At 39.5% G+C, this 25,845-nt stretch overlaps 3 protein-coding genes across 4 annotated transcripts in view; 2 read left to right on the forward strand and 1 right to left on the reverse strand.

Annotated features, from left to right (window-relative positions):
* RHOQ (ras homolog family member Q) overlaps positions 1–4,985 on the forward strand; it is a 20,917-nt gene extending 15,932 nt beyond the window's left edge. The window contains exon 5 of one of the 2 annotated variants that reach the window (XM_063390819.1): positions 22–4,985. In XM_063390819.1, coding sequence (XP_063246889.1) covers positions 22–177 — 156 coding nt within the window. In that variant the 3' untranslated portion in view covers positions 178–4,985. The remainder of the gene's footprint in view (positions 1–21) is intronic. The other variant, XM_063390820.1, reaches the window with a different exon arrangement.
* On the reverse strand, positions 359–20,436 carry PIGF (phosphatidylinositol glycan anchor biosynthesis class F). Its single transcript, XM_063390818.1, has 6 exons — positions 20,327–20,436; positions 19,940–20,179; positions 18,245–18,336; positions 17,132–17,248; positions 12,579–12,687; positions 359–741 (listed from the first exon to the last, which is right to left on the reverse strand). Exons 2-6 carry the CDS (start codon positions 20,165–20,167, stop codon positions 628–630), a joined length of 660 nt encoding a protein of 219 aa, XP_063246888.1. The 5' UTR covers positions 20,168–20,179; positions 20,327–20,436; the 3' UTR covers positions 359–627.
* On the forward strand, positions 20,353–25,198 carry CRIPT (CXXC repeat containing interactor of PDZ3 domain). The gene is made up of 5 exons (XM_063390821.1): positions 20,353–20,444; positions 21,306–21,371; positions 21,794–21,848; positions 22,493–22,596; positions 24,723–25,198. The coding sequence occupies exons 1-5, from the start codon at positions 20,429–20,431 to the stop codon at positions 24,785–24,787; spliced, it is 306 nt and encodes a 101-aa protein (XP_063246891.1). The 5' UTR covers positions 20,353–20,428; the 3' UTR covers positions 24,788–25,198.
* Positions 25,199–25,845: the final 647 nt, after the last annotated feature.

Consider the following 25,845-nt stretch of genomic DNA (forward strand, 5'->3'; position numbering starts at 1 on the left):
ATTAACTTATTTTCTTGACAGATAGGAGCCTACTGCTATGTGGAGTGTTCAGCTTTAACACAGAAAGGACTGAAGACTGTTTTTGATGAAGCTATTATAGCCATTCTAACTCCAAAGAAACACACAGTGAAGAAGAGAATAGGCTCAAGATGCATAAACTGCTGTTTGATCACGTGAGAGACATTTGACAATGGCCAGGCTTACTGTGAAATTCTACTGATTTTAAATACAATGCATTAAGTACATAGCAAATTTGTTCCAGGTTTGGAAGTTAAACCTACGATTCTGCCTTCTACAACCAGTGAAATCCAGAGGAATAAAATCAAACTCAACGAACTTGTAATAAGAAGCCACCACATCTGTTACAAATATTTTATTCAGACTGGAAGGTACAATCTCTCAGGGTTACACAGTCTAGAAGAAGCAAAAACTGCACCATGCTGAAACGGCATCTATGTGATTTTATTGAGTGGAGATGCTTGGCCTGAAATATCCTTAACTGAATTTGGACAGTCTTCTGCTTTGACTATATATATATCTATATATATACATCTTAAAAAACCCCCAACTTTTGCACAGTCTGTATGGAATCTGCACAAAGAAATACCTTGTCTCTTTTTGCTCCAGTTATCTGCTTTTGTATGTAAGCTGCTTCCGGTTCCAGTGTATCCACAGAGGTGCAATAATGAGACCAGCCATATAGCCAAAGGTAGCTCCGAGGGAACAGGAAATGGGCCATACCTGAGGGCAGAGCGCAAGGGAAAAGCAGACAATGAGGAAAATGTCTGGGGGGTTTGTACTTCATGAGCACAAAGTCTAGGTACTGAAAGACAGTAGTCTTACTCTACTTTAAAGCTTGATGTGCTTTCCTAAAAATGCCAAAAGCGTAACAATCATCTTCATGAACACTAGATGCTGTCGTACCGTTTTTAATTAATATGCATTAAAATGTAAGCAGGCTTCTGGCTATTGCAGACTTTAGTTTGATAGTCCAAAAACTATGTGGAAAAAACCCCTTAGAAGTATTTATATCCCCTGAAGCATTCAGCTGACCTAACTTCCTACTCTGCTGCACACACTTGGATACCTACAGATTTCTCCGCAATTTCTCCCTTCAATCTCTCATGGTGTTTTGAAACTTTTACCTACGTATAGATGAACTAGTATTCAAATAAGGCCAGAGACTGAGATGGACAGAGGTTTGTTGGCTTTTTTCTCAAACAGTATGTAAAAGGATACATTTTCTTCTGGCTAGCAGTAGGGAGGGAACACAAATTTGGAAGGTGGCTGAACATCTTGCACCCAGATCATCAAACTTGTAGTAAGCCAGTTATGTCAAACAGAGCTTTAATGAAATGCTCTATTTTCCAGTATAAGAAAAGGAAGCCAGCTCAATAGAGCTGACTCACTTTAACAAACCATCTTGTACTGAGCCAGAGTAGTAATGGAATTCTCCCCTGCCTGTTTTTTGTTTTAATTGGTATTGATTTGCAGGGAAGAGTGGCCAAACCAAGACTTAACCAGTTTGTCATCAGATGTAGCTTATAGTCCACTACATACTGCATTTGATGAAAGTCTCAACTAAGGTGGCAATTAATTTATTTATTTTAGAATAAACAGAATTCCCAGGCCTCTTCAAAACTCTCCTTTGTATTTTTTTTTTTGCAAGAACAGTTTTACAGTTCCTGCTGTACAGTGCATATTCCTAAAGCAAGTACAGACTGGACTCTCCTTTTGTTTTTTAAATTAAGGGGGATATTTCCCTTCTCCATAGTACTTGAGACTGAGAAATGCACTAGACAATTGAGGAAATATCCCAATCGCCAGCCTTCTTTTCTACTTCACTTTGACTTACAATTCATGAATATCAAATGAACTTACTCTTTACGGTACTGGTTCCTCCTTTCATTCATTTTCCTAGCTCTGAATATTCTCTTTACTTCATTATCACTTAAAAGAATATATTTATTCACATCCTTTGATCATGGGAATTTTAACTATGAATAAGAGTAATGTATTTTGTCCTCTGCTCTTTCATCTTCAATCTCCTCAGTTGTTTCATCTTCACATTCCTTAGCATTCACAGCTTTATATGTTATTTGGAGGTCTTAAGGAGTGTAGCAAAGATGACTATTAAATAAGGTGCCTTAGGTGCTCTTTATTGACCTTGTTTCATTCTTTCACTTTCATACATTCTGTCTGCTGCTTGTTTTTGTTGCTGAGTATTTCAGCAGTTGCCTCTCAAGCCAAAGATTTGCTTGTTTTCATTCATTTACTGTGTGTTGTAGATCATCTACAAAAAGCCTTGAGAGGCTTTGGCATGGTAAGGTACTACATGTATTTGAAACTCACATAAGTTTGTGGCCTTGGCTAAACTTACACTTCAGGTGGATCTTTTCAACTTTTAAACAAAATGTAATTATTTCTAGCATTTTGCATATTACACACGTCTAAATGACAAAACAATTAAAAAGTCCCTAAAACCCTTTTGCTCACTCAGTAACATTCAGATGGAACACAAGTCATACTTTTTTATCCACTGATGAAGTCAAATACCACTCTAATATCCACAAAATTATGGACAAAGGCTTCTTAGCTTGGTGGTGCTTTTACATCAAATTTGCTGAGTGATCAGTGATCAATCCTTCATTAAATTTTTACCTACATTAGGTGAATTTGTAGTTGCCTATTTGCTTTACAGAACTATAGGTAGATGATGGACTTTGAATTGATCATATTCCCCCAACTAGAGAGTGAATATCCCTGATGACCCAATGACCCTGTATATTGTGCTATTTTGTGTATAGTGGGTGATTATTGGTATGATTAAAAAGATCTCTGATGACTGTTGTAGCCTCTTTCACCTGACTGAACTGCAACTCGGGATGTGCTTTTTCAATAGCAATGTAACTTTTAATATTAATTATGCCTCTGTCTGTCTTCTAAAACATTTAAATTTTGCTTTGGTTTTTAAAAGTCAAGTGTTACCTAAGTTTCAGGCTCTCTCTCTTTCAACAGTTGAGTCTCTGACCTTTGGACATTCACAAATGTCAGGTGGCAAAGATAGGGAACAAAGGGAAGAAAATATAAAACATGCCATCTCCCCATCTATGAATAAGACAGAACGAGACACCACCTCATCCCTTACAGTGACATGGAACAGAGGGGTGCTAGGCCAGGCACTTATTCTTACTGTGCTGCTTGGACAGCCTGAAGTAGTTCTGAGGGCAGTTTGATTGGCCTTTTGAAAACTCCCTAAGCACTGCAGTTAAAAGCCTGGACTTAAGAGCGTTGCTGTCCTTACACCATTTTCTCTGACCCTCAAGACAGGACAAAACCCCCTAACAAACAGGTAATAATACCAGTTTGCAACCTTCATTCTTGACCGATGGCTTTTAGGCTACATATAGCCTGAGGCACCCATGGGTATATCTAAAGCAGCAAGTTATCAAAGACAGATTAAGATATGGCTCTTAAGCACATCAGCTGCACTAAAATAACACCATTTTCACATGCTTTTGGCTGTCTACAAAAATGGGTTGCTTCTTTCTGTGGAAGTGGGTTGCTTTATTTTGTATTAGCTGCTGGCCTCATTTTTCTGAGACCAAATCACTTCCTTCTGGGCCTTTTAAAATGACTTTGACTTACTCAATTGGCCTTCTTTTGCCCTCTCTTTCATGTTATCTCAAACTTGGTTTAAAGTCCTTGACTTGGTATGAACTGCCTGTAAGTGATAAAAATCTAAGCAGCAAAATATCTGTCTGCCTGTTTCAAGAGATTCCATTCTGCTTGCTTAAAATATGCAACTTGTAATACACCCCTCTCATCCCCTGGGAACTTTTTAGCTCAGTTCCCCCTACATCATGCTCCCTTCTGCCTTGAGAAGCTGACATATGCTGCCCCAGTACTGATGTCAAGTCTGGGCTGGGTCAGCAGCAGGGGAATAAGATGTTGGGCCACATGGCCTAGCTGCACTTCTGTTGAGGGGAACAAAGGCTGATATGGAGAGAAGAGTACAGGAGATAGAACAGAATATTTTTTGTGAAACTGTCATGAAATGCCTTATCTGTCTCAGCAGCTGGGAGGCATCAGCTACCATTCTCACAGCCTAGCACAAGAACAATCAGTTTACATATCAAATACATAATGAAAAGGGCAAGTTTAACAACCTGTAGATTACTACTAGGAACCAGAACAGCAGCTTGGCAAAAACAAATCTTAACAAGAACAAAAAATGCATTTTAATGGACAGAGCATGAGCCAGTGTTTTATGCAAAATGATTCTGACTTCTGCTACTCATTTAAATTTTCTTTTTGCCTTTTCATTTGGCAGCAGTGTTAGGACTTCACAGGAATTTCTTTAGGCCAGATAAATAGATGCTGCAGAACTGCAAGGTTTTTAGTATACATTAGAACTCATTTTAAGCATAATGACTCAAAATAGGAATTGCCAACCTTTGAGGACACAAATGAGCTAGTTTTCCTCAGCGCTCTTTAGAACACCTAAGATTCTATGATGTGAGAATGCTTAGCATATTGCATGGAAAGCAGAGCATGTTGCAGGATCCCAGCAAGGTATCTAGCTCTGCTGGACGGTGCATGTAGCTAGTTAAACCAGAATTCTGACTGCATGACAGTTTTGCCATCTGAGTCTTGAATCCCATGCAAGGGAATTACATAGACATTGATAAGGACATAAAGGCCAGATTCTTATAGACCAGAGGAGCAACACGAAGTTTTTAAAGATACCATGAAGTAAGCAACTGCCTGCTGGAACTTTCATTATATAAACGCAAACACAGTGAGGCAATCTACTGTACTTACTTTTCTTTTTAGTAAACTTAAGAGTGTTTTTCTCATATTCCTAAACACAATTTTTGTATGCTTACTGTTTCAAAAGACTCATTTCTGACTGTCAATTAGAAGGCTATGTAATAATTTTTGTTTCATTTTAAAACTGAATAAACGAGCACAATTATTTTCCCTCCCTGTTTCTAACATGCCTTAAATTCCTGATTGTTTAGTCTGTACTGTCTTAAAAACTTCAGCACATGCCTTTAATCTATTTTGGTTGCATGCACATGTTAACTACAAGTGTCTTATCACATTGTACAGAATCTGTGTGTTGACAAGCACACACCAAGAAGAAAGTGTGAGGGTTTTTTTCAGGATGGCATTTGTAACTAGAACTTGGTTTCATGGATTTGTGTTCTGAAGTTACAGCAAGCATAACCGCCTTTGATCTCACCATTAAGGTTTACATTGAGAAAAGACATTATTAAATAAACAAGGATAACCACACAAAAGTGGAACAAGCTTCTACCTCTGTTTAAAACAACTCCAACTGCATATTATCCCTTCTTCTCACATTAAGCAACTTCTAGCAAAACTTTCACAGTAGGTAGTAGATCCAAAAATGAAACAAGAAGGAAACTCTCTGAGCTGAGAACCAAAGTAGAGTGAAAGTTTATAGTCCCATTTCAGCTTACTTGAGTAAGCACCAAGAACTGCACCCAAGATTCTCCAGATTATTTTTCAGGCTACAAATATCTGAGATGTATCTAAGGCTAATATTTATAGTCATATTGGCTAAATCACCTGGCAGTCAGTCAACTCAAGTGAGCTCTATCAGCACTACCTATTATGTTTGCAGTATCCACTATGAAGCAGGAATACAGCAATTTTACTCCTACCTAACGATAACACCGTACGCAGAATATTGATTCAAAGTCATTTTTTTACCACTAGTAACAGGTATTACAGATCAAAATTAGGCTGCAAAAAACTCCCAGATGTATGGGAGGGCATGCACACAACAAGTGCAGAAACATGATTTACAAGTCTGTTATCAAAACACGCAATAAACCCAGGAACTTTCCAGTGAGCCAAATCCAGTTGTCAGTGGCAAATGCTGTGTCTGGAATAACAGTTCTACCACATATAAAATATGCAGACAAAGTTGTGGTCTTCAACTATACTATGTTGCTCTGCAACTACTTTCCTTAGGCTGAGTAGAGTGTACCTCCTACATCATCCCCTTCTGTGTCAGTGTATGTTTTAAGGTCCCACTTCTCAGTGACAAGTGAAGCCAGGATCCCGACCACAAGTGGTTATTAAAAGTACACCATCAACTTGAAACAGGCAATCTGCAAAAATGAAGCAACTGTAACAAAGGAAGTTATTTTCTATTTCTTTGTAGAACTGTCCTAGCTAACTGTAACCCTTACATACCCATTGTGCTTCAGAGGCCCAGAGGCAACACGATATGGATGTACAACTATAAATTTCCTAGAACAGCCTTATTTAAATCATCACAATTAAGTGTTGCAAACTGTTTTAAAAATTGCTGAAAAATAAGATAACAGTCTTAAAAGAATGGCAAAATTGGTCTACCAATTTTGTAACTGAAACATGCCTGGCAGAATGAGTCCTGGAAAGTTTGTTGTTTTGTTGGTGTTTTTTTAATACAGAAATGTAACTATTATGCACCTAACCTGCACTCCTGTTAGGCAATTATCTTTACCTTCGTCTGAGACAGGCTGAATTCTACACACCTACAATCAGGAATAGCAACAGACTAGGCCTCCCTGACCAACTGTTATGGGTAGTTACAAATTTTTTCTTAAAGTTAGCACAGGAGTAATGTACATGGCATGCTTAAAAGTTGCTTTAAGAACAACAGAATAATGAAAAAAAAAAAGACTCATAGAACGCAAACCAACTTTCAGCAATACATTTTATACTTCTAACAGAAATGCCTTAAATATTTGTCCTTTCCATTCTCAAACATTATTCAGATAATTAATGTTAGTTTATTTCTGAAACAATATTCTGTTCCTGTTAAGTAATATTTACTTATCATAGAAGTTGTTGAATGCTTAAAAAAAAAGCAATTAACATTATTATTTTTAAGGGTAGAGAGGCACACTAATCTGAATATCCCCTGTATGCAATATTTTTCAAACACAAACGTGGAAAATAAAGAGAAGATTTTCTGAGACATCTGTATTTATCTCAGTTTTGTTGCATGTCACAGGACATACGTATAAAGAAGCAATATATTTCCTTTGGTTTCTAAGTCAGGATGAAGCAGCATTTGGGCTTTAGTCATTAGCACATGAACTGGAACTCTCGTTATGAAATTCATCATCAGGTTTACTCCACAGAATCCTGAAGTACTTTGAATAAAAACAAATTCTAGTGAAAGACACATAGGATGCTGAGACCTGATTTTCTGACCAGGTAAGATCCACGTAATAGTACAAAAGACTTCTCAGCTTCTACTGATGCATCTCAACCACAATGTAAAGCAATGACTACCCGGTAATTCTGCAGTTCTTCTATTAAGTTTGCAGGAAAATATGCCAGACCCAAAATAGACTGCCAAGGGCAGGGAAACAGATTAGGAAAAAATGAAACCAATGTTGCTTTTTCTTTGAAGGACACAAGGCAGCAAAGTGACAGCAGAAGAGCTGTCCTATGTATGACTGTGGCAATTCAGGCAGGTATCTTACAGGATAGTGCAGACAGCTTTATTTAATACTCTACTGAGACTGCAGCACTCGGCACTCCCTCCAACCTCTTGTTTCTTTAGGTGAGTGACTACAGACCATTTTCACCTGAAGCCATTTCTATGAACAAACCAGACTTCACAGAAGCAGCTTTATATTCTCCCCTTTCTGAATGATTTGGCAATTTAAAAGTTGGCTGTAGATACTCTTAAACTGTCTACAGTGTAGACACCAGATATGATTAAATCCCAATTAAGTGGAAAAAGATGCCAATTCAAGACACAGTGAATTATTCTGTGAACTTTATCCCATATTATATTGTTCTAACAAAGCTAAATCAATAGCAATAGCATTTTTCATCCCAAACTCACAGCACATTTCTGTACCAGCTGGATATTTTGTGGTTTTGACAACTCTGGACATTCCAGGGCTACCAACAGAGCCCAAGGGCAGCAGCAACAACCCTTTGGTTTGCTTTATCACGTGATATTTCTCAATCATTGCCGATCCATCCAGTTCTTGTAGTACCAATTTCACCTGGTCTGTGACAGTCTGCCAGTAATGAATTGTCTGAAGTTACAGGCAGCAGTGCAGCTGTGTTCCCACTGCATGTTGTTACACCACAAACACTAACAATAACCAATACAAACACCAGAACCAGACTGTGTGAGAAACTGGCTTAAAGGCCTTAACACTGCTCTCTAAAATAATAACACCACTTCAGTCTTCCCCAAGGAGTAGGATTTAAACCACATTTTCTGCTTTAAAGCAGAACTACTTCCAAAACAGATTAAAAAAAATATGTTTACAGCACTAAGGCTAAAACACAAGAAGCAAAACAATCACTAACCAATGAAACCTCTTTTTATCTCAAAAGCTCGTCTTGAGTCCAAAGACTAAGCTGTTCCATTTGAGTCCATTTTTGGCTAGGAAAAGGGTAAATCCAAAATTGTAATCTTCAAGCTCTCTGGTTTTAGGCTAATATCAGAAACAGCTGATGTCAGAAGCAGGACAGCTTAATTCTTTACTCATGCAGATGTCTAGAATTAATTTGGTTTTGACTGGGTTCTGATTACTTTTAAGCCTACATTAAGATCTGTATGATTTCTTTCAAACCTTTGGGACTTAATCTGTAGGTGTTCCTTAAACATACCAGCTGGAGTTCTAATCAAACATAGTTCTCTGCAAACTTAAGTTCTATGCAGAACACTAGCTGTCCTTCTGTTTGGGGGAGATTAAAAAATACTATTAATCCTGCAGCTGTATTATGTGCAGGTATTTTTATGTTCAGTAGTCAATGGTTAGGTCACTCAGGGACAGTCAGCATTAAAGATCTTCCAAAACTAAACAGATCTGCATCAACAGCAGACTCTTCTATGAGGATCATTCTTCTTTCCCCTGTCTGAGGTTGAAGACAACACAGAAAGCACCTCTCCTCTTTTATTGTTACAGTGAAAGAATCCACTGTGAGTTTCTGTAATCACCTGACATCAGGCAGCAGAAGGAATACTCTTGTGAAAAGGGGCTTTGTGCCACTGCCCAGTGAACTTGTGAAGAACAGAAATGTCTCATGGTTCTGCAGATTTCTGAGAAAGCCATGCAGCTACTACATGCAATACCTGGGTTGCTGAATCCATACTGTTCAGTAGGAATGGAAAGACAAAAGACATCAAACATTTGTAGCATGAAGTTGTGTTTCCTCAGAACCTGATTCACAATCTATCTCAGCCTGGCTGAGCTGGGCAAACTGGGAAGCAGTGTTTCCTGGGCAAATACTGAAAATGCCTGGCCAGGACACTGCCTCACTTCTATGGTTTGGTGACCAATATTTAAGAGATCACCTTCACAAAAATATTAGATTATTAATAGGTGATTGAAAGCTTCTGAGAGTTGTGAGCAGGATCCTTGACAAGCTATTTTAAAGAGATTGATTTCTGCCTTGAAGATCTGTTACAATTTTGGTACATCACTGTGTTGCTTTGCTGAAACAACTGGACTTGTAAAGTCTACATTACATTTTAACAAGAACTTCTTTCATCTCCTCTGATATAGCAGATCTTAAAAAATTAGCACTTAAAACTGCAGTTTTCAAGGACAATGTTGGAGTGGCAGCCTGCAGGACTGATAAGCAAACTTCTCTGTGGCTGCTCCTGAACTGCCCACATCATTAATAATCAAGCAGGTCACACTCAAAATGGAATAAAAAATTTCTTCCCCCACCCCACTATTTAAAACTCTACAAAGTGTAAGAGGGAGAAGTGAGGACGGGGAAAATGAGGGGAAGGGAAAGAACAGCAGTAAATGCTCTAGATCTAAGCAAAAGAAACTTGCTTTGATGTAGAACTTTAGAGTCAAAAACTCTTCCTGCCAACTTTAGTATCAGGAGTATGTCAGCAATAAGGGTGGAAATGGTAAAAGAAAAGGGAAACTGCAAACACACAGAGAGCACTGGGGAGCATTCACACACGGAAATAGCCCATGATAAGTTTGGTATCTGAAGTTTCTGCAGATGCTTTGTTGTTCTGAGGAGTCAGTATCATTTTAGATGTTTAAGTGTAGATTGCAGAGCTAAATTTTCAGTCATGTTTGGCTTTTATTAACTTGGAAGAGTTTTCAAATAGAAAAAGTTTTCAGACCATTATCAAACTCCTGTGTCCTGCTACTGGAAGATGTGGGAATAGACTAAAAGCTAAAAATTAAATCTACCCAGAGTATCTGTCTTTAGCTATTAGTGCCTTTGTTCTGTTAATCAGAGTCCCTGACCTAAGTTTTCCTCATATCATTGGTCAAAAAAGGTGAAGGTTTTATACATAGCATATAAGCAAAGTCTGAGATTTTGGGAATAAAACAAAACCTGTCAGATGAGACATGCTACATTAAAATCCCATCTGAGCAAGGATAGAGTGCTTGCCTCTCATTGGGACGGGGAAGTGAGTAAGACTTGGGAAGAAGATAGGAATTTGCATTTCAATGAATCCCTTGATTTTTAGGTTACATCTATGTCTGTCAACAATTAATTAGTGCCAACACACACCTATGCCAGACTGATGGTGAAACATCCTGCAAAAATAAAACCAAGTGTTTTCAGGGAAGAAAAATTTTTTTTGCTTAAAATATTAACCTATCTCCATTATTTTTGAAATACAAATTCTAATGTCTACTTACACTTCTACAATGAAAGATCAATGGCATAAAAGCAGGCTGTGAGCTACTAAGACAAGACAAATTTTAAGTGCAGCTGTAAGCCACAGCATCTCTACAATATCACAGAGGAAAGTGTGCTGCCTGTTACACTGATTTCTGGAAGAAACCTCTGGAACCATCTGCTTAAGAACAGGCCTGGTAGACACTGCTCAGCTAAGAGTGTATGAATTTGGTAACCAAATAAAGAAAATTTTCACTGAGCATATGTAGGAAGAAGTTGCTCTTAGTGCCATCATTTTATGGCAATAGCAGACTTCAGTTACATTCAACTGAATCATTTCTCCATGCCAAAAATCATAGTAAGAAAATAGCATAAACATTTGAATTCATAAAGATAAAATCTGCAATGCCAGCTTCACATTTTTTCTTGCTCAACTAAAAAGCTAACGTTTGCCTTCCTTTGAAACCAGAAGTGTTTAGTACAATGCTTTGGCTACACCATTTCCACATACCAATCTAAATCCATTGGTAATACCTTCTGTTAAGTGCTTTTATGGAAGGCAGATGGAAGCTAAAACACCAGGAAAGCATCTTTCCTTCCCTACCCGTGAACAATTAAAGCTACTAGACAACAACAGCAGAAGTTACCACCAGTTTTGACTGGTTCCAACCGGTTCCAACCAGTTCCAACCGGTTCAAACCAGTTTTGATTGGTTCCAACCGGTTCTGACCAGTTCCAACCCGTTCCGACCGGTTCAAACCAGTTCTGACGGGTTCCAACCAGTTCCGACCGGTTCCAACCAGTTTTGACTGGTTCCAAGCAGGTCCGACCAGTTCCGACCGGTTCAAACAACTTTCAACTGGTTCCCACTGGTTCCGACCAGTTCCAACCGGTTCCGACCAGTTCCAACCAGTTCTGACCCGTTCCGACCGGTTCAAACCAGTTTCAACTGGTTCTGACCGGTTCAGACCCGTTCCGACCGGTTCCAACCAGTTCAAACCAGTTTCGACCGGTTCAAACCAGTTCCGACCAGTTCCAACCGGTTCAAACAATTTTTGACTGGTTCCAACCAGTTTTGACTGGTTCCAACCAGTTTTGACTGGTTCCAACCAGTTTTGACTGGTTCCAACCAGTTCCGACCGGTTCCAACCAGTTCAAACCAGTTCCGACCGGTTTCAACCGGTTCAAACAATTTTTGACTGGTTCCGACCAGTTCCAACCAGTTCAAACCAGTTCCGACCAGTTCAAACTGGTTTCAACCGGCTCAAACCAGTTTCAACTGGTTCTGACCAGTTCCGACCGGGTCCAACCAGTTCCAACCGGTTCCAACCGGTTCAAACCAGTTTTGACCGGTTCCGACCAGTTCCAACCGGTTCAAACCTGTTCCGGCTGGTTCCAGCTGGTTCCAACTGGTTCTGACCAGTTCTGACCGGTTCCAACTGCTTCTGACCAGTTTCGACCAGATCAAACCAGTTTTGACTGGTTCCAACCGGTTCTGACCAGTCCCAACCGGTTCAAACAAGTTCCAACCGGTTCTAACCACTTTTGACTGGTTCCAACCGGTTCCAACAAGTTTCGACTGTTTCCAACCGGTTCTGACCAGTTCAAACCGGTTCTGACCGGTTCAAACCAGTTCCAACTGGTTCCAACCAGTTCCAACCGGTTTCAACCTGCATGCAACAGACACTCACAAGTATGTAACAAAGAATTTATTTAAACTGGAAGTTAAACTAATGCATGTGACCTTCTTACACTCTAAGCACAGATGTTTCCAATGAGTTTTTAAAAGTTAGGCATAACTCTGTAGGAACAGCTTATGGCCAAGTGCAGTACACCTGAACAGCTTCAGAACAATTTTGTGTAGCATGCATCTCCAGAAAATTAATATTTTGTACATTTATGGTAAGGGTGTCCATACTAACCTGCCAAGGCCGATCCCAGTCAAGAGGAATAGGAAATGCTCCAAACCAAGCTCCAAGTATACTGCACATGGAAGTAATCTGTAGGCTGCTTTCCCAGATGGACATAGCTCTGTAAGAAGTGTGTTATAAGTTTTCAACACAGCAGAAGTTACCATGGCAGAAAGTTAAATCAGATTTCTCCCAGAAGTTTTGAGGGTACAAACAGATATAAAAATTCACCTATTTGATAAATAGCATACAGGTTTCTCCTAAAACATACAAACTAGAAGTAAAATCTAAGTTGCATATTTTAGCTATAATTACAATCTTTTTATACCACACCGCCAGGAGTTTTTTTCTTGAGATGTTTACTGCAAAAGCTAATTTATGTTACCTGGAAATACTCCTACTGAGCTTGAAACACTGCTAGACTGAGCAAATAAATCTATCTTGATAACTGTGTGCATTGCAGGGAGAGGCAGACAGGAAAGGGTACTGTGGGACTGTACAGAAAAGCACAAGCACAGTCACAAAGGCCTCTGTGGTGTAGACATACTTGATGACTCCAACAATTCAAAATTTAAAATAGAAGTCCACTATGAGACTATTTCAAAAGAAGTTTCCACCAACTGAAAAGAAACATTGCAAGTAAATGTAACTGCACATTGGAGCCCTTTGGTAGCAGTGCATCCAAGTTCAAGTACACTGGCTGCAGGATAATTTTTTTGCTCACTAAAGAACTCTTACACTACCAGTCATGGCACACTTTGTAAGAGATGTTAAATTATTTCAGTTCTTAGTTTACAGCCTTCTGCCACTACTGATATCAAAAGTTTTAGAAAAGCTGGATTTCTGTTTAATAGACGAGCACACACTGTCATTAATGCACCAACTGATCGCCCTGCTTTGCTCAGGCCACGAACATTGGAGGACTTGGTACCAACTAAGAAAGGGGCAACAGAAGTTCAGAACACAGCAGGGCTCAGTTTCAAGACAGCAGAACCAGGCTAGAATCACTGCTCCAAATCAGTACAGTGCAAGATCTGAGTTTTAAGTTCACTACATCTCAGATTATAAACGTACACCTAGCTTCAGCTAACAGAGAAAAAAAATGAGCATTTTTATGGCTTGAAGACTAGGTGTACAGTAAACACTGAGCTTTGCACGTGTTGTTCTTGCATGACATGAAAACTTGGCTCTGAAGAGAATAAAATTTCTTTACTTCTGAGTATACACTGCTGCACTTGCTACAGACCAAAAAGCTCTCAAGTTTAAAGCAAACATTTCTCAATGTTTGCAGAAAAAAAGGTCTTGAAGACAACAGTACTGACAGTGCAAGGTTGACATTTTGAGCAGAACTGATTCTTCTACAATAACACAATCTCTTTAAACTAAAATACACCGGTTTGCAATTCTACCAGTTTAAGATTCTTTTTCTTGAAGAGCAAAGTCCTGATGTAACTGTAAAACTGTTTAGAAATCTGCACACAGAAAATTCTTATGAATTATTTTCAGAAGCTGAATAACTGAGCAGAGAGCTGTTAGGCAGAACAAGGAAGAGACTCAAGAAACACTACAGGCCTAGAGCAGCAAAAGAGACAACAGAACACACCAAGGACTGACTGAGGAACAATTACACCCCACAAGACATCCTGTGTGTGTGGCAGATTCACCAGAGACTGCTGAACCATATGGAGAGATCAGCCCGAGTCCAAATGCCAAACAACAGAATTAGCAAGGCTCGGTGCCCAAGTGAAAAACAGCCCCTGGCAGTTTGGCAACTATTTCAGCTGCTAATTGAACCCCTCTGCAGCACGGACTGGCTACCAAAGACAACCTGACTGTCCTCCAGCATCATCCTGAAGGAGCAATGCTCCCATTACTCACTTTTCTTCATGGACTGACTGACACCTATTGGGATTTTTGAAGGTATTCTTTAAACCACCACATAAACTCCTCATTTAAATAACAACTGCAGCAATGTTTATAAACTTTGTATTTTCCAGGTTTCTTTCACTTAAACTAAGATAATCCCACAGACAAAACCAGCAATGTTTAAGACAATAAATGAACACTAGTGGTAGAAAGGTCTTTAGAAACCTGAAGTAATTATTTAACCCTTTTAAATAATACAATACATTCAGTTCAGCCTTAAATGAATTAAGAGGTTAGCTGACATAAAACAATACACTGAGACAGCTCCTTCATAGACAAGATTTAGAATTCTTGGCTGCAGCAGGACTAAATAGTAAGCAGCCCTTGGTGTGTGATGATGCCTACATTTACAAGGGACATTTCAAGTCTGCAGGAGTATGCAGTTCACAAACAAAGTGATAAAATAGGCATAATGAAAACAGGAAGGAGCGCTGACATTGTGTTTTTTTACTATTTTTTGGCAATATCCAAATAAAATCTCTGTTCTACGGTGGTAACACCTTATAATTGCTATTATACCAGAAATTTCAACACAATTTCTCAGAGCAGTGATTTGAAATAAACAGTCTCCAAAATGAGAGAAAGAAAAAAAAAGGCAATTGAAAACTGGTTTATCAAAGACTTTTATGCAGGAGGCTATTTCAGCTAAGTTACTGAAACACCATTTAAATAACAGCCATACACTGCAATTATGGCTGATAACCCTTTTTACTTCCCTCTAACTGCTCACAGCAGCACATGACAGTATATGATCAGTGTCATGACACTGATATCAGTCACAACTCCAGATGTCAGAATAAGGAGCCCAGAGACCGCTGGTGTGAGCCCACCCTTTGCAAATGCAGAATTAGTGAGAAGGGCCCCATTTAGAGCCAACTAAGAACGGAAGGGTTTGTGATGCAGAGTACACAGACTTTTCTCACACATTCTATGTGCATATAGGCTTAAGGCTACTTAAGTCTAAATTGCACTCAGACACTTTTAAAACACCTTTTTTTTTCATACTAAGCTAAACACTTAATCAGACTTTCAAGCTTACTGTTCCAGTGCAATTCAATTCCCTAAACTCTGCTTTCAAGGAAAGCAGCTCTGTTGATTTTACCTAACCATCCTTTCCTTCCATATAACCAGTCCCACCTCATTCCACATGGTTAAATTGGAGACCACCTTTTAATATATCATATCTACACTCATCTCATGCCCAGACCTAAGATGTTACAATTTCATGAGGTCAAATGAAAAAAACAGAGGATTATTTTTAAATGAACAGCTTGCTGCAATCCATAAAGAAACCTGCTACAGTATTCCTTTGTAGTCTACATTCACTCAAAGTGTAAACAAACATCATTAATAATAAACATTTTACTCAGATAATGTCACATGGCTCACAGCAAGAGTGTCAAAACAAGACAGCTGTTTCCTACACAATGATTGTGCTGAAACTGCATTAAGATCTAGACTAGGAAAGAAAGAAATTAACAGGCATTCAAAATCTACCTGGCACAAAGACACACTGATACTATCAAACATGTTACTTCAATTCAGCTGTTATTTCCAGTTGCAAAACCTCCAAAGATACCCAAATGAATCAGCAATTATTTATTTTGGCTAAACAACTCATTGCTTTTATTACAGTATATTTAACTCTTCCACTGAAAAAACCCAAGTGTCAATGACTTGAATAAGGTCTCAAGATATTTTTCAGTAAGTTGAGAATTGAGATAAACTATTGAAGTCTACCTTTGTCCTTCCTTACAGGAGTGCAAACCAAAAATAATTCCATATAATTCCAGTAATTCCAGGTCAGCAGCATAACACAACTTTTCACTTTCTTTTGAGATAAGACTTCACTCTTATGAATTATTAGAAGGGAATGAATACTAAAATCTTATTAAATCTCAAATGTGAAGCCTCTTTATGTTTCAGTGTCCCAGACTTTCAAACATGGAATGCAAAAAGGAGAAATGGTAATCTTCTGAAAAATACATTATCCTTGATACATACTAATGCCATGGCTGTCACTGGAGGTGAAAAAGGTGGTTAGAAGGCTTGTTTTACTTTAAACACACTCCTGAAAAAATTAATGCTTGAAAACTCTGACACTGAAACAGCTTTCTTTGAAAGTGAAAAAAAAAAAAAAGAGCATGGATTAAAATTATATATGTAAGAACACAGCAAGTCACATATAATTTTCAATATTATATTCAAGTTTAAAACAGTGCTCGTTTTGGCTTCCTATTCCTACTTTAAAAGTTGTATTTACGAAGGGAATACTGGATCACGTGCAAGACTCTCCATGCACAGCTCTTTGTCAGATCTCCCCTTTATTTGACATCATATAGGATTGCACAATGTTTTTACTCCAGCAGAAGATGTGCTGGAAACTTTACTTCCTTCAAACACACAAAAAAGTGAGATTTAGCATCTGAACGCCAAAAACAAAAAGCCATTTTTCCAAATCAGTGTCTTCAAATCTTTCTTTGTCAGAAAAGCTTTCATACGTCTGTAATCAAAAAAAAAAGCCACCCATCATTCAGGAAGTTTTCTTTTTTTTACAAAAAATGCCATTTTATATTGTTTACATCAATTCTGCCCACTTCTATTCAGAGAAGTACCAGAAACTTTAGATTAGAACTTACCCATTTTTACTAAATACCCGTATCCATGCCTGTACGTTTGGTCCCAGCAAACACAAGCACTGTAAAGTAGTAAATGTAGACAGTAGAACTGCAAACAAAAATGTCTCAGTCACTAACCTACAAAAAGAAAAAGAATATTACAAAATTAAGTGAGGTGGTTGCTAATGTTCTAAAAGTTCCAAGATTTAGGAAGGAAAAAGCCTCTCTAACTCAACTTATGAAAGCATGTGTGCTTTCTTGAATCTCATATCGAAGAATAAAATCATCTTGCTCTGTAGAATACTAAAGGAAGCTGTAAAGAGTTCTGCTGTTATCTCAAGAGTAAGATGTATAATATTTTGAAATACCTGACACCTGTAACATTTTTTAAAAACCACAGGTGTACCTCACACAGATCATCAGTTCTAGATTGAAGTATGCTTGAATATTTACTTCATTATTCCATTTATTTCATTTATTTTTCCAGTTTGATGCTGTGACAGCAACCAGGAAACCAAACTACATGATGCTATTGTTAGTCAGCAACTTAGTGTAGCTCTCAAAACCCAGGTTGCTTCACACTTCTTTCTTTAAACTTCCATAGAAGTTAAAATACTAATATCAAAAGGATGAAAGATATGCAAGATGTGTGGTTTAGAATCTTAATGGGAAAATGACTAAATGAAACTCCAAAAAATGTTTGTGCCCATATGTTTAACATAAAAATTAAAGTAAAAGGAGTTCTTTGTAACTGTCTTAGAAATTTTATATTCAGAAGTCTCATTTAAGAGCTGGCTTCAAAAACAACAACAACAACAACAACAAAACAAAACAAAACACACACAAAAAAAAAAAAAAAACCAAAAAAAAACAAAACAAAACAAAACCAAAAAAAACCAAAAAAAACCCCACAAAAACCCAACAACAACAAAACCACACAAGCGACTGGACAAGCAAACAAACAAACAAAAACCAACCCCAAACCAAGTGAAAGCTACAAGCAGCCACCCTTCTTCCCCCAGCTAGGAACTTATCCCTTAACTTCCAGTGTACCAGAAAAAGTACTTATACCAACATCTGCAAGGAGAGCTGCCCCCTAGAATGTTTAGAGAAAGAGAGGGTCTTCTGACTTACTCTATGAGAGGTGCTCCATAAAGAACAATAATCGCATGAAACAGTATGCAAGACATGAAAAAGTATATACAGCATTTTAGAAATCTGGATATCTAAAAAAGAGCAATGAAGTGTCAGAATAATGCTTCAAAACAGAACATAAGTTACACAGTCTATAACTCATCAGCAGGATTGTACTCTAATTACTTCTTTAATTTCAGCACAATAGAATAGCGTGGCATACTTCAAAGAGTTTTTCACATATTAACACTTTAAATAATTAATTTTTAAAAAATCACACTCCACCTACAATTTTTTTCATGCATCCTATTAAACATGGCAAACATACAAAAAATGTAATCAGAAATTACAAGATAACCAGAAGTAATTTTATTGGTTATTTTTACACTTCTGTCTCACATCTGACTGTCATAGACATTCATTAAAATGCAACTCGCACAAAAAAAGTGAAAAAAAATTTAAAAATAAGAAAACATACAATATAAAAACGTCTGCTACACAGAGAATCAAAATTACATGAACTAAAAAACTACACTTTGAACTTGGCATCTTAAATTCTGAATATATTTGAGAAATATCCATAACTTTCTATAAGTCTGCAAAACACATAATTTTCTATTAACTTAAACAACAGTTTCTGGGTACTCACTATATCTTGTGGAAGCAAAAACACTTGATAAACACTTCTGGTTAGGTCTGTTCTGATCAGGTCACCAATGCAAAATCCATAACTTTCCTTGAACCCTTATTATTCTATATTTATTCCTTCCTATATTTATTTCCTGGGGTGGAATCTCACCTAGAACATGAAGTGCGCTTCATTTTTAAATCACGGATGGTTAAAACACTTGCTTTCCATCATGGTTTTGTGCATTTCACATTCTCCTCAGTCAGCACAACTAGACAGAAGCTTTGCATACAGAGATATGCTCGCAGGGATGATTATTTAAATGTTGATGCACTACATCTTGCCTGGCTCAGCAAGTCAGGAGTACAAGACTACCCAGCAGACTTCAAAACTCTGGGTATTCCCCACTGCTGGGCAAGGCGCGTGCTGCTCCAAAATCACTCTGTTCAAAAGTATTTCATTGGGATTCATGCCTTTAACTTTTGTAGTTAGTTGCAAACACTAACTACAAAAAGTTTCTCTTAACTTTAGATTCTTCTGTATGCAAATTTCATCGTACAAGGAAATGCAGCCATTTTAACACTTTTCTATATGATTTTTTAAAAAATGTTCAAATGTAGCATAGAATCTCTTTCATGTACCAGAGTCTGATTTTTTTTCTTTTAAAGTTATTGCAAACTTACAACTACACACGAGAAACGTGTGATAACATTTCTTCTTGGTATATCCACTTATCTAGAGGATGAGCCAGGCCTGGGCTACAAAATGAGTTCTGTGCCATTTAATTTAACAATGCAAATTCTTGGGACTACAAACAGCACTGCATTGACAAGAAACAGGAAAGCAAAGTATCACTCACCTAAGCAGGTTATTTACAGGTAGAGAAAGTTTAACATCATGAAAATACTGAAAAATTTGTTTCAAAAGGTGCTACACTCAACTCACTAACGGAAAACCAGACTTCACCATCAAAAATTGTCTTCTTTCTCATTTGATTATTTCAGAGAATTTGCTTCCCCTCCGTATTGTCTAGTAGCAACTTAAGAATTTAAAAAAAAAACCCTTACCTTGTGAGCAAAGGAACGTCTCTTAGGAGACTGATTTGGTTTAAGGACTAAGTGCAAGACTATATTAAGGGTAGCAACACAGACAGAACAAACACACAGCCAGGTGAGGTGCGTTCCCAGGACGCTGAAGCCGTCCACGAAGGCGGCCGGGAGCACGGCGGCCAGGACGATGGCCACAGCGCACAGCAGGTTGGCCGCCACGAGCCTCCGCATCTCCGCCTCCCTCATGCTGCGCGGCACCTGCAAGACACCGAGTCCGCCCCGTCACCGACACGCCGCAGCGGGGCAGGGCAGCATCTCCGCCGAGCCCTGGGCCCAGGCTGGGGGCAGGTGCGGATTTTGGGGCAGGGAACGGCGTCTGTCGGAACCCCGAATCGCGCCGCTTACCGCGGAGCGCGCCGCGCCGCCCGGCAGCGGAAGGCGGCGGGGCCCGGCCGGGGACACGTCCGGGGCGGTGCCGGAAGCGGCGGCGGCTGCGGAGGGGCCGCCATGGTGTGCGACAAGTGTGAGTACGGGGGTACGAGGGGACGGGGGACCATGCCCGACCCGCCGGGCCCCGCAATGCCCGGCCCTGCCCCCGGGGATCTCGGGCCGCCCTGAGCGGAGCAGCAGCCGCGGGTCCCGGGCTGCTCAGGGCGGGCCGCGGGGGGCGGTTCCCGGCAGGGCCCTGTGTGAGCTGTCGTTCTCCCCTGTGCGAGCTGGCGTTCTCGGCCCCTGGAGGGTGTTAATGCGCATTGTTTAAATGATTGTGTCCTGTGTCAGCAACAGCGTGAGCAGCAGGACTGGGGAAGGGATTGTCCCCTGTGCTCGGCACTGGTGAGGCCGCATCTCGAGTGCTGCGTTCAGTTCTGGGCCCCTCACTATAAAAAAGACATCGAGGTGCTGAAGTAGGTCCATAGAAAGGCAGCAGAGCTGGTGAAGGGCCTGGAGCACAAGGTCTGATGAGGAGCGGCCGAGGGTGTTGGGGTTGTTTAGTCTGGAGGGGAGGAGGCTCAGGGATGGCCTTGCCGCCCTCTTCAGCTCCCTGGAAGGAGGGTGAGGCCAGGTGGGGACCGGCCTCTCCTCCCAGGCAACAAGCAACAGGGCAAGAGGCCTTACACTGGGGCAGGGGACTTCTAGGTTGGACATTCAGAAGAATTTCTTCATAGTCATGGAGATCAGACATTGGAAGGGGCTGCCCAGGGAGGTGCTGGAGTCACTGTTCCTGGCGGTGTTCAAGGAAAGCCTGGATGTGCACTCGGTGCCATGGTCTGGTTACACGGTGCTGTTCGGTCACGGGTTGGGCTCGATGATCTCAGAGATCTTTTCCAACCTAATTGACTCTGTGCTTCTGAGTTTCTTTCCTTTGTAATGTGTCCCTACGCAGGCGAGAAGAAGCTTGGAACGGTGATCACTCCTGATACATGGAAAGATGGTGCAAGAAACACTACAGGTAACCTCGGCAAGGTTTAGCAGCTTGGTTTTGAGGTGTTGTAAAGCCAGTTGGGCGCCTGAGCTATGTTATCATCTTAAGACCAAAACTTTATAGTATTAATCAGGTAAAATATTAAGTCATGTACTTTCCCCTCCCATGCTGATTTAATGCATCAGGAATTTATTTCTCCAGGACTCTGCAGTACTGAATTTGTATGGGTTTGTTTTCTGATTTTTTTTTCCTTCTTGCATGGGAGGACAATACATAGAGTATTTAAATGGAGTATAAAGTGTTCTGTCACCCTGTCCCCTAATGCTGTGCTGAATATTTTAACTCTCTTTGTGACTTTATTTGCATATGTGTAAAAGTTGTAAATGAAGATTTTTAAAGTATGCTTGGAATGGGGAAATTTATTCACTTATTGCTTTTTTTTTTGGTAGAAAGCGGTGGTCGCAAATTAAATGAAAACAAGGCATTGACCTCAAAGAAGGCAAGGTTAGTACTTGACACTGGTTTTGGCTAAGTTAGCAAACTTAACTGAAGCCTGCTTCCTGCATACCTGGGCAACTACTCCAAAGTACACTTCATGAATTAAAATTGTGGAGATTATGGTATTTGATTAGTCAGTAAAAATATGTCCATACATATTTCATGGGGGTTTTCTTCCCAGTCATAAAGTGTGGGCAAGTATTTTACTACAGTTCTGCCTGGAATTGCTGGGATTTGATGCTTTTCTAGGAGAGAAGCTGAGAATACTTATTTTCTGTGCTAATATTGCCAGGTTAATCTCTTGAGCATTTCCTTCGTGTCTGCGGGACTTTCTGTTTGCAAGGGGGCAAGATGCTGCTGGGAGGTGTTTAAGTTCAAAGTCATGTAGTATCTGAATAAAAATAAAAATTTTTAGTTCTGGTTTCGGGAAGTTGTTGTCTGTAATGGAAGAAATGTCTTTTAATGGGGAAAGTGGGAACTTTTCTGCATACTTTGTGTAGCCTAGTAGAAATAATTTTGTATGTCCTTTTCTAAATTACAGTTTTTGCTGGAGTTTCTGACTGCACCCTCCAGCTTAGACTTTTTAGGATGAGGCAGAAAAAATGCTTCATTTCAAGGTGTAGAAATAAAATACTTTTCCTTTTTCCCAGGTTTGACCCTTATGGAAAGAACAAATTTGCAATATGTCGGATCTGTAAGAGTTCTGTCCATCAGCCAGGGTCTCACTACTGTCAAGGGTGTGCCTATAAAAAAGGTGAGTCTCACTGAGTGCCAAAATACCCCAGCTGGGCTTGGAACAAGAGAGGAGGTACAACACTTGAATTTGTATTTATGAAGAGAAGTCTGAAATGAGATTTAATTGCTATCTTCAGCTACTGGTAGGCAGGCACAGGGGACATGGAGTCAGAGTCTTAGGTACACAGTAATAGAATAAGAAATAGTGTACATAGGTTAGAATGTGGAAAATTCTAATTACATACAAGGAAAGCAAGATTTCAGTCTGAGAGTGAACAAATATTCTAGCAACAGGTACCATCAGAGGTTGTGGAATCTTTACAGGAGGTGTTCAGAGCATGACTTGAACAGCCCTGAGCCAGCCTTATCCAGGTTGGCTGTTTTGAGTGGAGTAGGAGTAGAGACTGAAGGAGATTCGTTTAAACCTTTGTCATTCTTTAATTCTGCTCCTTTTAGAATGTTTATGGTGTCTGAAGCAGAACATTTGGAAAAATAACTCTAAACTTAATCTTGGCAATTGCATAGAGAACTTTCAAACTTGTAACAAGCTTGATTTTCTGTAATTAAAAAAATCCCAGGTCTTACAAAACTCAATTGCTTGTTGCAGTCCCTTTTCTAGTCCCTTCTCTCCTCTCCCCTTTTTTTAATAGCTAAATCTAAAATTCCTGGGTGGAAAAAAAGCATTATGAAGTCAGTTACATGATCTAATGCCAAGGAGTTCTAAAAGCACATGAGGTGAACTGATTTTTAGATGTAAAGCTACAGCTAACCAGAAGTAAGCTTTGTTTGTGAAATTAATTGTTCAATAAGTATGTGCTGTGTCACTGAGTCAGTGGTTTAGCTGCCTGCTGTAGGAATGTTGCCTGCTAGGTCCTCCCCAATGGCTGCCTGAACCCCATACAGTAGAACCTTGTACTGTTTCTTGAATTTATGTCTGGTTTGGGTGGGCTTCAGGATTTGATCTTTGTCTGTTTGTGTATCCTTCCAGGTTGAACCTGTTATCTTCATAATATTAAGAACTGTCTAAGTGCTTGAGGTTCTAGCTCTAACCATCAAAGATGTCATTAGGGCACAATGCTTGAAGCAAATGCAGTCCTACAGCTCAGTGCTTCAGCTGTTGCATATCTCTGACATTGAGAGGCAATCTCAAGTTAATCAATCCTCACTTTAGACCTGAAGTCAATATTTAGTGGGTTGAATTTTGGTCTCCAGAGTAAATCATGTGGCATGTTTCCTGCTGTTCTCTTCCCTGATGGACTGCTAGATACGTGTCCAGTCATGATGTCAATATGACAGCACACAATTTGGAGAAAGCAGGAGTAGATGCCACTTGACATTCTTTGTCCGCTGGTGAATGTTTCTGTAAATTGAGCTGTGGTCCTACCAGACGCAAGACTTAGTACCTTTCTGCTTTGAAAGGAGAGGGAAAGATTGAGACAATCCACCCCTCTACCAAACTTGTGTACATTTTGGTGCTCTGGTCTTTTGACTTGACACCTTGGAGTTTAGGACAAAGTCCTTTGGGACATCAGTGTTCATCACTTCAACTCAAGTATTCTTGGTGTTGTTTTTCACTCCTGCTCTATAAATAGAGTGGACTGAAAAACAATGAACAGCAATTCACCCTTAATTCTGTGAAAACATATTCTAAACTTTCCCGGTTCTGTGATGCATCCCACCTGTTCATGCCTCATTTAGCAGTCAGTTTGTGGGTGACTGTACTTTCTTAGGCCAGCTCCTTTCTGTCCATCTCAGGCCTTGTCTGGCTACAGGACTTAAAACTATAATTAGTACACCATTTTTACCTTTTTGTCGGAATTAAGCCTTTCCTGGCTCTCTTCAGGCATTCCAGCAAGTTACACAGGGTTCCAGCAATATTGTGAATGATAATACTCTCAAATTAGAGCTTATTTTCTTTAGTGGAAGCATTACTCACACACTACATATTAATTTGTATTAGGAGTTACAGTGTTACTTCTAAGTTTGTAGTATCTGTTGAGAACATGTCTGAGAACAGATAGATTGCAAATAAGAGCTCATTTGGACAATTTTTTGAGAAAGATCCTTACAAAAACATAGCAACTGTGTTTTTGATGAAAGATTTTAATGATTTTAAAATAATTTACACACTTTGTGTGCTTATAGGCATCTGCTCAATGTGTGGCAAGAAGGTCTTGGATACGAAGAACTACAAGCAAACGTCTGTCTAATCGTACTGACTAGTGTTTTTATGACCTTTACCTTCTGTGTCTTTGTACAGTAACTTTTCTCTGAAATGATTTGTGAATATTACTTTCTGGAATATAGTGCATTTACTTGGAATGAGAGGTAAAGACAGCCTGATTGCCTAAAATGTACATAATATTTGATTATAGTTGTTTTAGCCCTAATATTAACTGGTATTTAAAGGTAATGGCTTTCAGCAACTGATACAGTTCAAAGGGAAGGAGAAGATCCAAGTGCATAGGTTGAAACTATGTTACCTCAGAACATAGATCTTTGAGATGAATGCCTTTTTTTTTCCCCTATCACAAATCTTCTGCTTATCTCGTGGTAATGTTTTGTAGATGTATAAAATATGAACTTGCATCACCTCATTAAAGTATCTTCATTTAATTGTACGCTTGTAAGTATTTATAATTATTCTCATCCCAAATTATAATGACCTTGCTCTTCAGATTTTAATGCATTTGTCCTGTTGTGTTTTGTTTTTGCCTCCAGTATGGTTGGTTAAATCACAAATTGTTAAGCCAGTGAAATCTGGTGTGTTGCCCTGCCAGTGCTTTCTTTGGCATTGCTGTGATTTAGCCCCAGCCAGCATCCAGGCCCCATGGAGCTGCTCCCTCATGCCCCCACCATCGGGACTGGGGAGAGAATTGGAAGGGTAAAAGCTTGAAGACCTGTGGGATAAAGACAGCTTAACAGGGAAAATAAAACAAAGAATTAATTCACTACTTCCCATGGGCAGCCATCTTCAGGAGAGCAGGGCCCCATCACCTGTTACAGTTTCTTGAGAAGACAAACTCATCACTCAGAATGTCCCCCCTCCCTCCTCCTTCCTCCCACTTTATACACCGAGCGTGGTGTCACATGGTCTGGATGTCCCTTTGCTCAGTTGGGGTCACCTGTCCTGGCTGTGTCCTGCCTCTGTGTAAGCCCTGCTCAGCAACAACAAACATACCTCTGTATTATCAGCTATGTGTTCCAGAACACAGCCCCAGTAAGGCTCTAACAGTGAAGGAAACTAACTCCATCCAAAACCAGCGCA

The sequence above is a fragment of the Prinia subflava genome, chromosome 2 (genome assembly GCF_021018805.1).
Source record: "Prinia subflava isolate CZ2003 ecotype Zambia chromosome 2, Cam_Psub_1.2, whole genome shotgun sequence".
NCBI classification, from domain to species: Eukaryota; Metazoa; Chordata; class Aves; order Passeriformes; family Cisticolidae; genus Prinia; species Prinia subflava.

What these genes read in the sequence shown, in the direction of transcription:
- CRIPT (XM_063390821.1), top strand. An exon ending in TGGTGCAAGAAACACTACAG is followed by an intron (nt 21,372 to 21,793) that starts GTAACCTCGGCA and finishes TTTTTTTGGTAG; the next exon opens with AAAGCGGTGGTCGCAAATTA. An exon ending in AGGGTGTGCCTATAAAAAAG is followed by an intron (nt 22,597 to 24,722) that starts GTGAGTCTCACT and finishes GTGTGCTTATAG; the next exon opens with GCATCTGCTCAATGTGTGGC.
- PIGF (XM_063390818.1), bottom strand. Translation starts at nt 20,167, where the DNA reads ATGAGGGAGGCGGAGATGCGGAGGCTCGTGGCGGCCAACCTGCTGTGC. An exon ending in GACGTTCCTTTGCTCACAAG is followed by an intron (nt 18,337 to 19,939) that starts GTAAGGGTTTTT and finishes GCTCTTTTTTAG; the next exon opens with ATATCCAGATTTCTAAAATG. An exon ending in ACTGGGATCGGCCTTGGCAG is followed by an intron (nt 742 to 12,578) that starts GTTAGTATGGAC and finishes CTCTGCCCTCAG; the next exon opens with GTATGGCCCATTTCCTGTTC.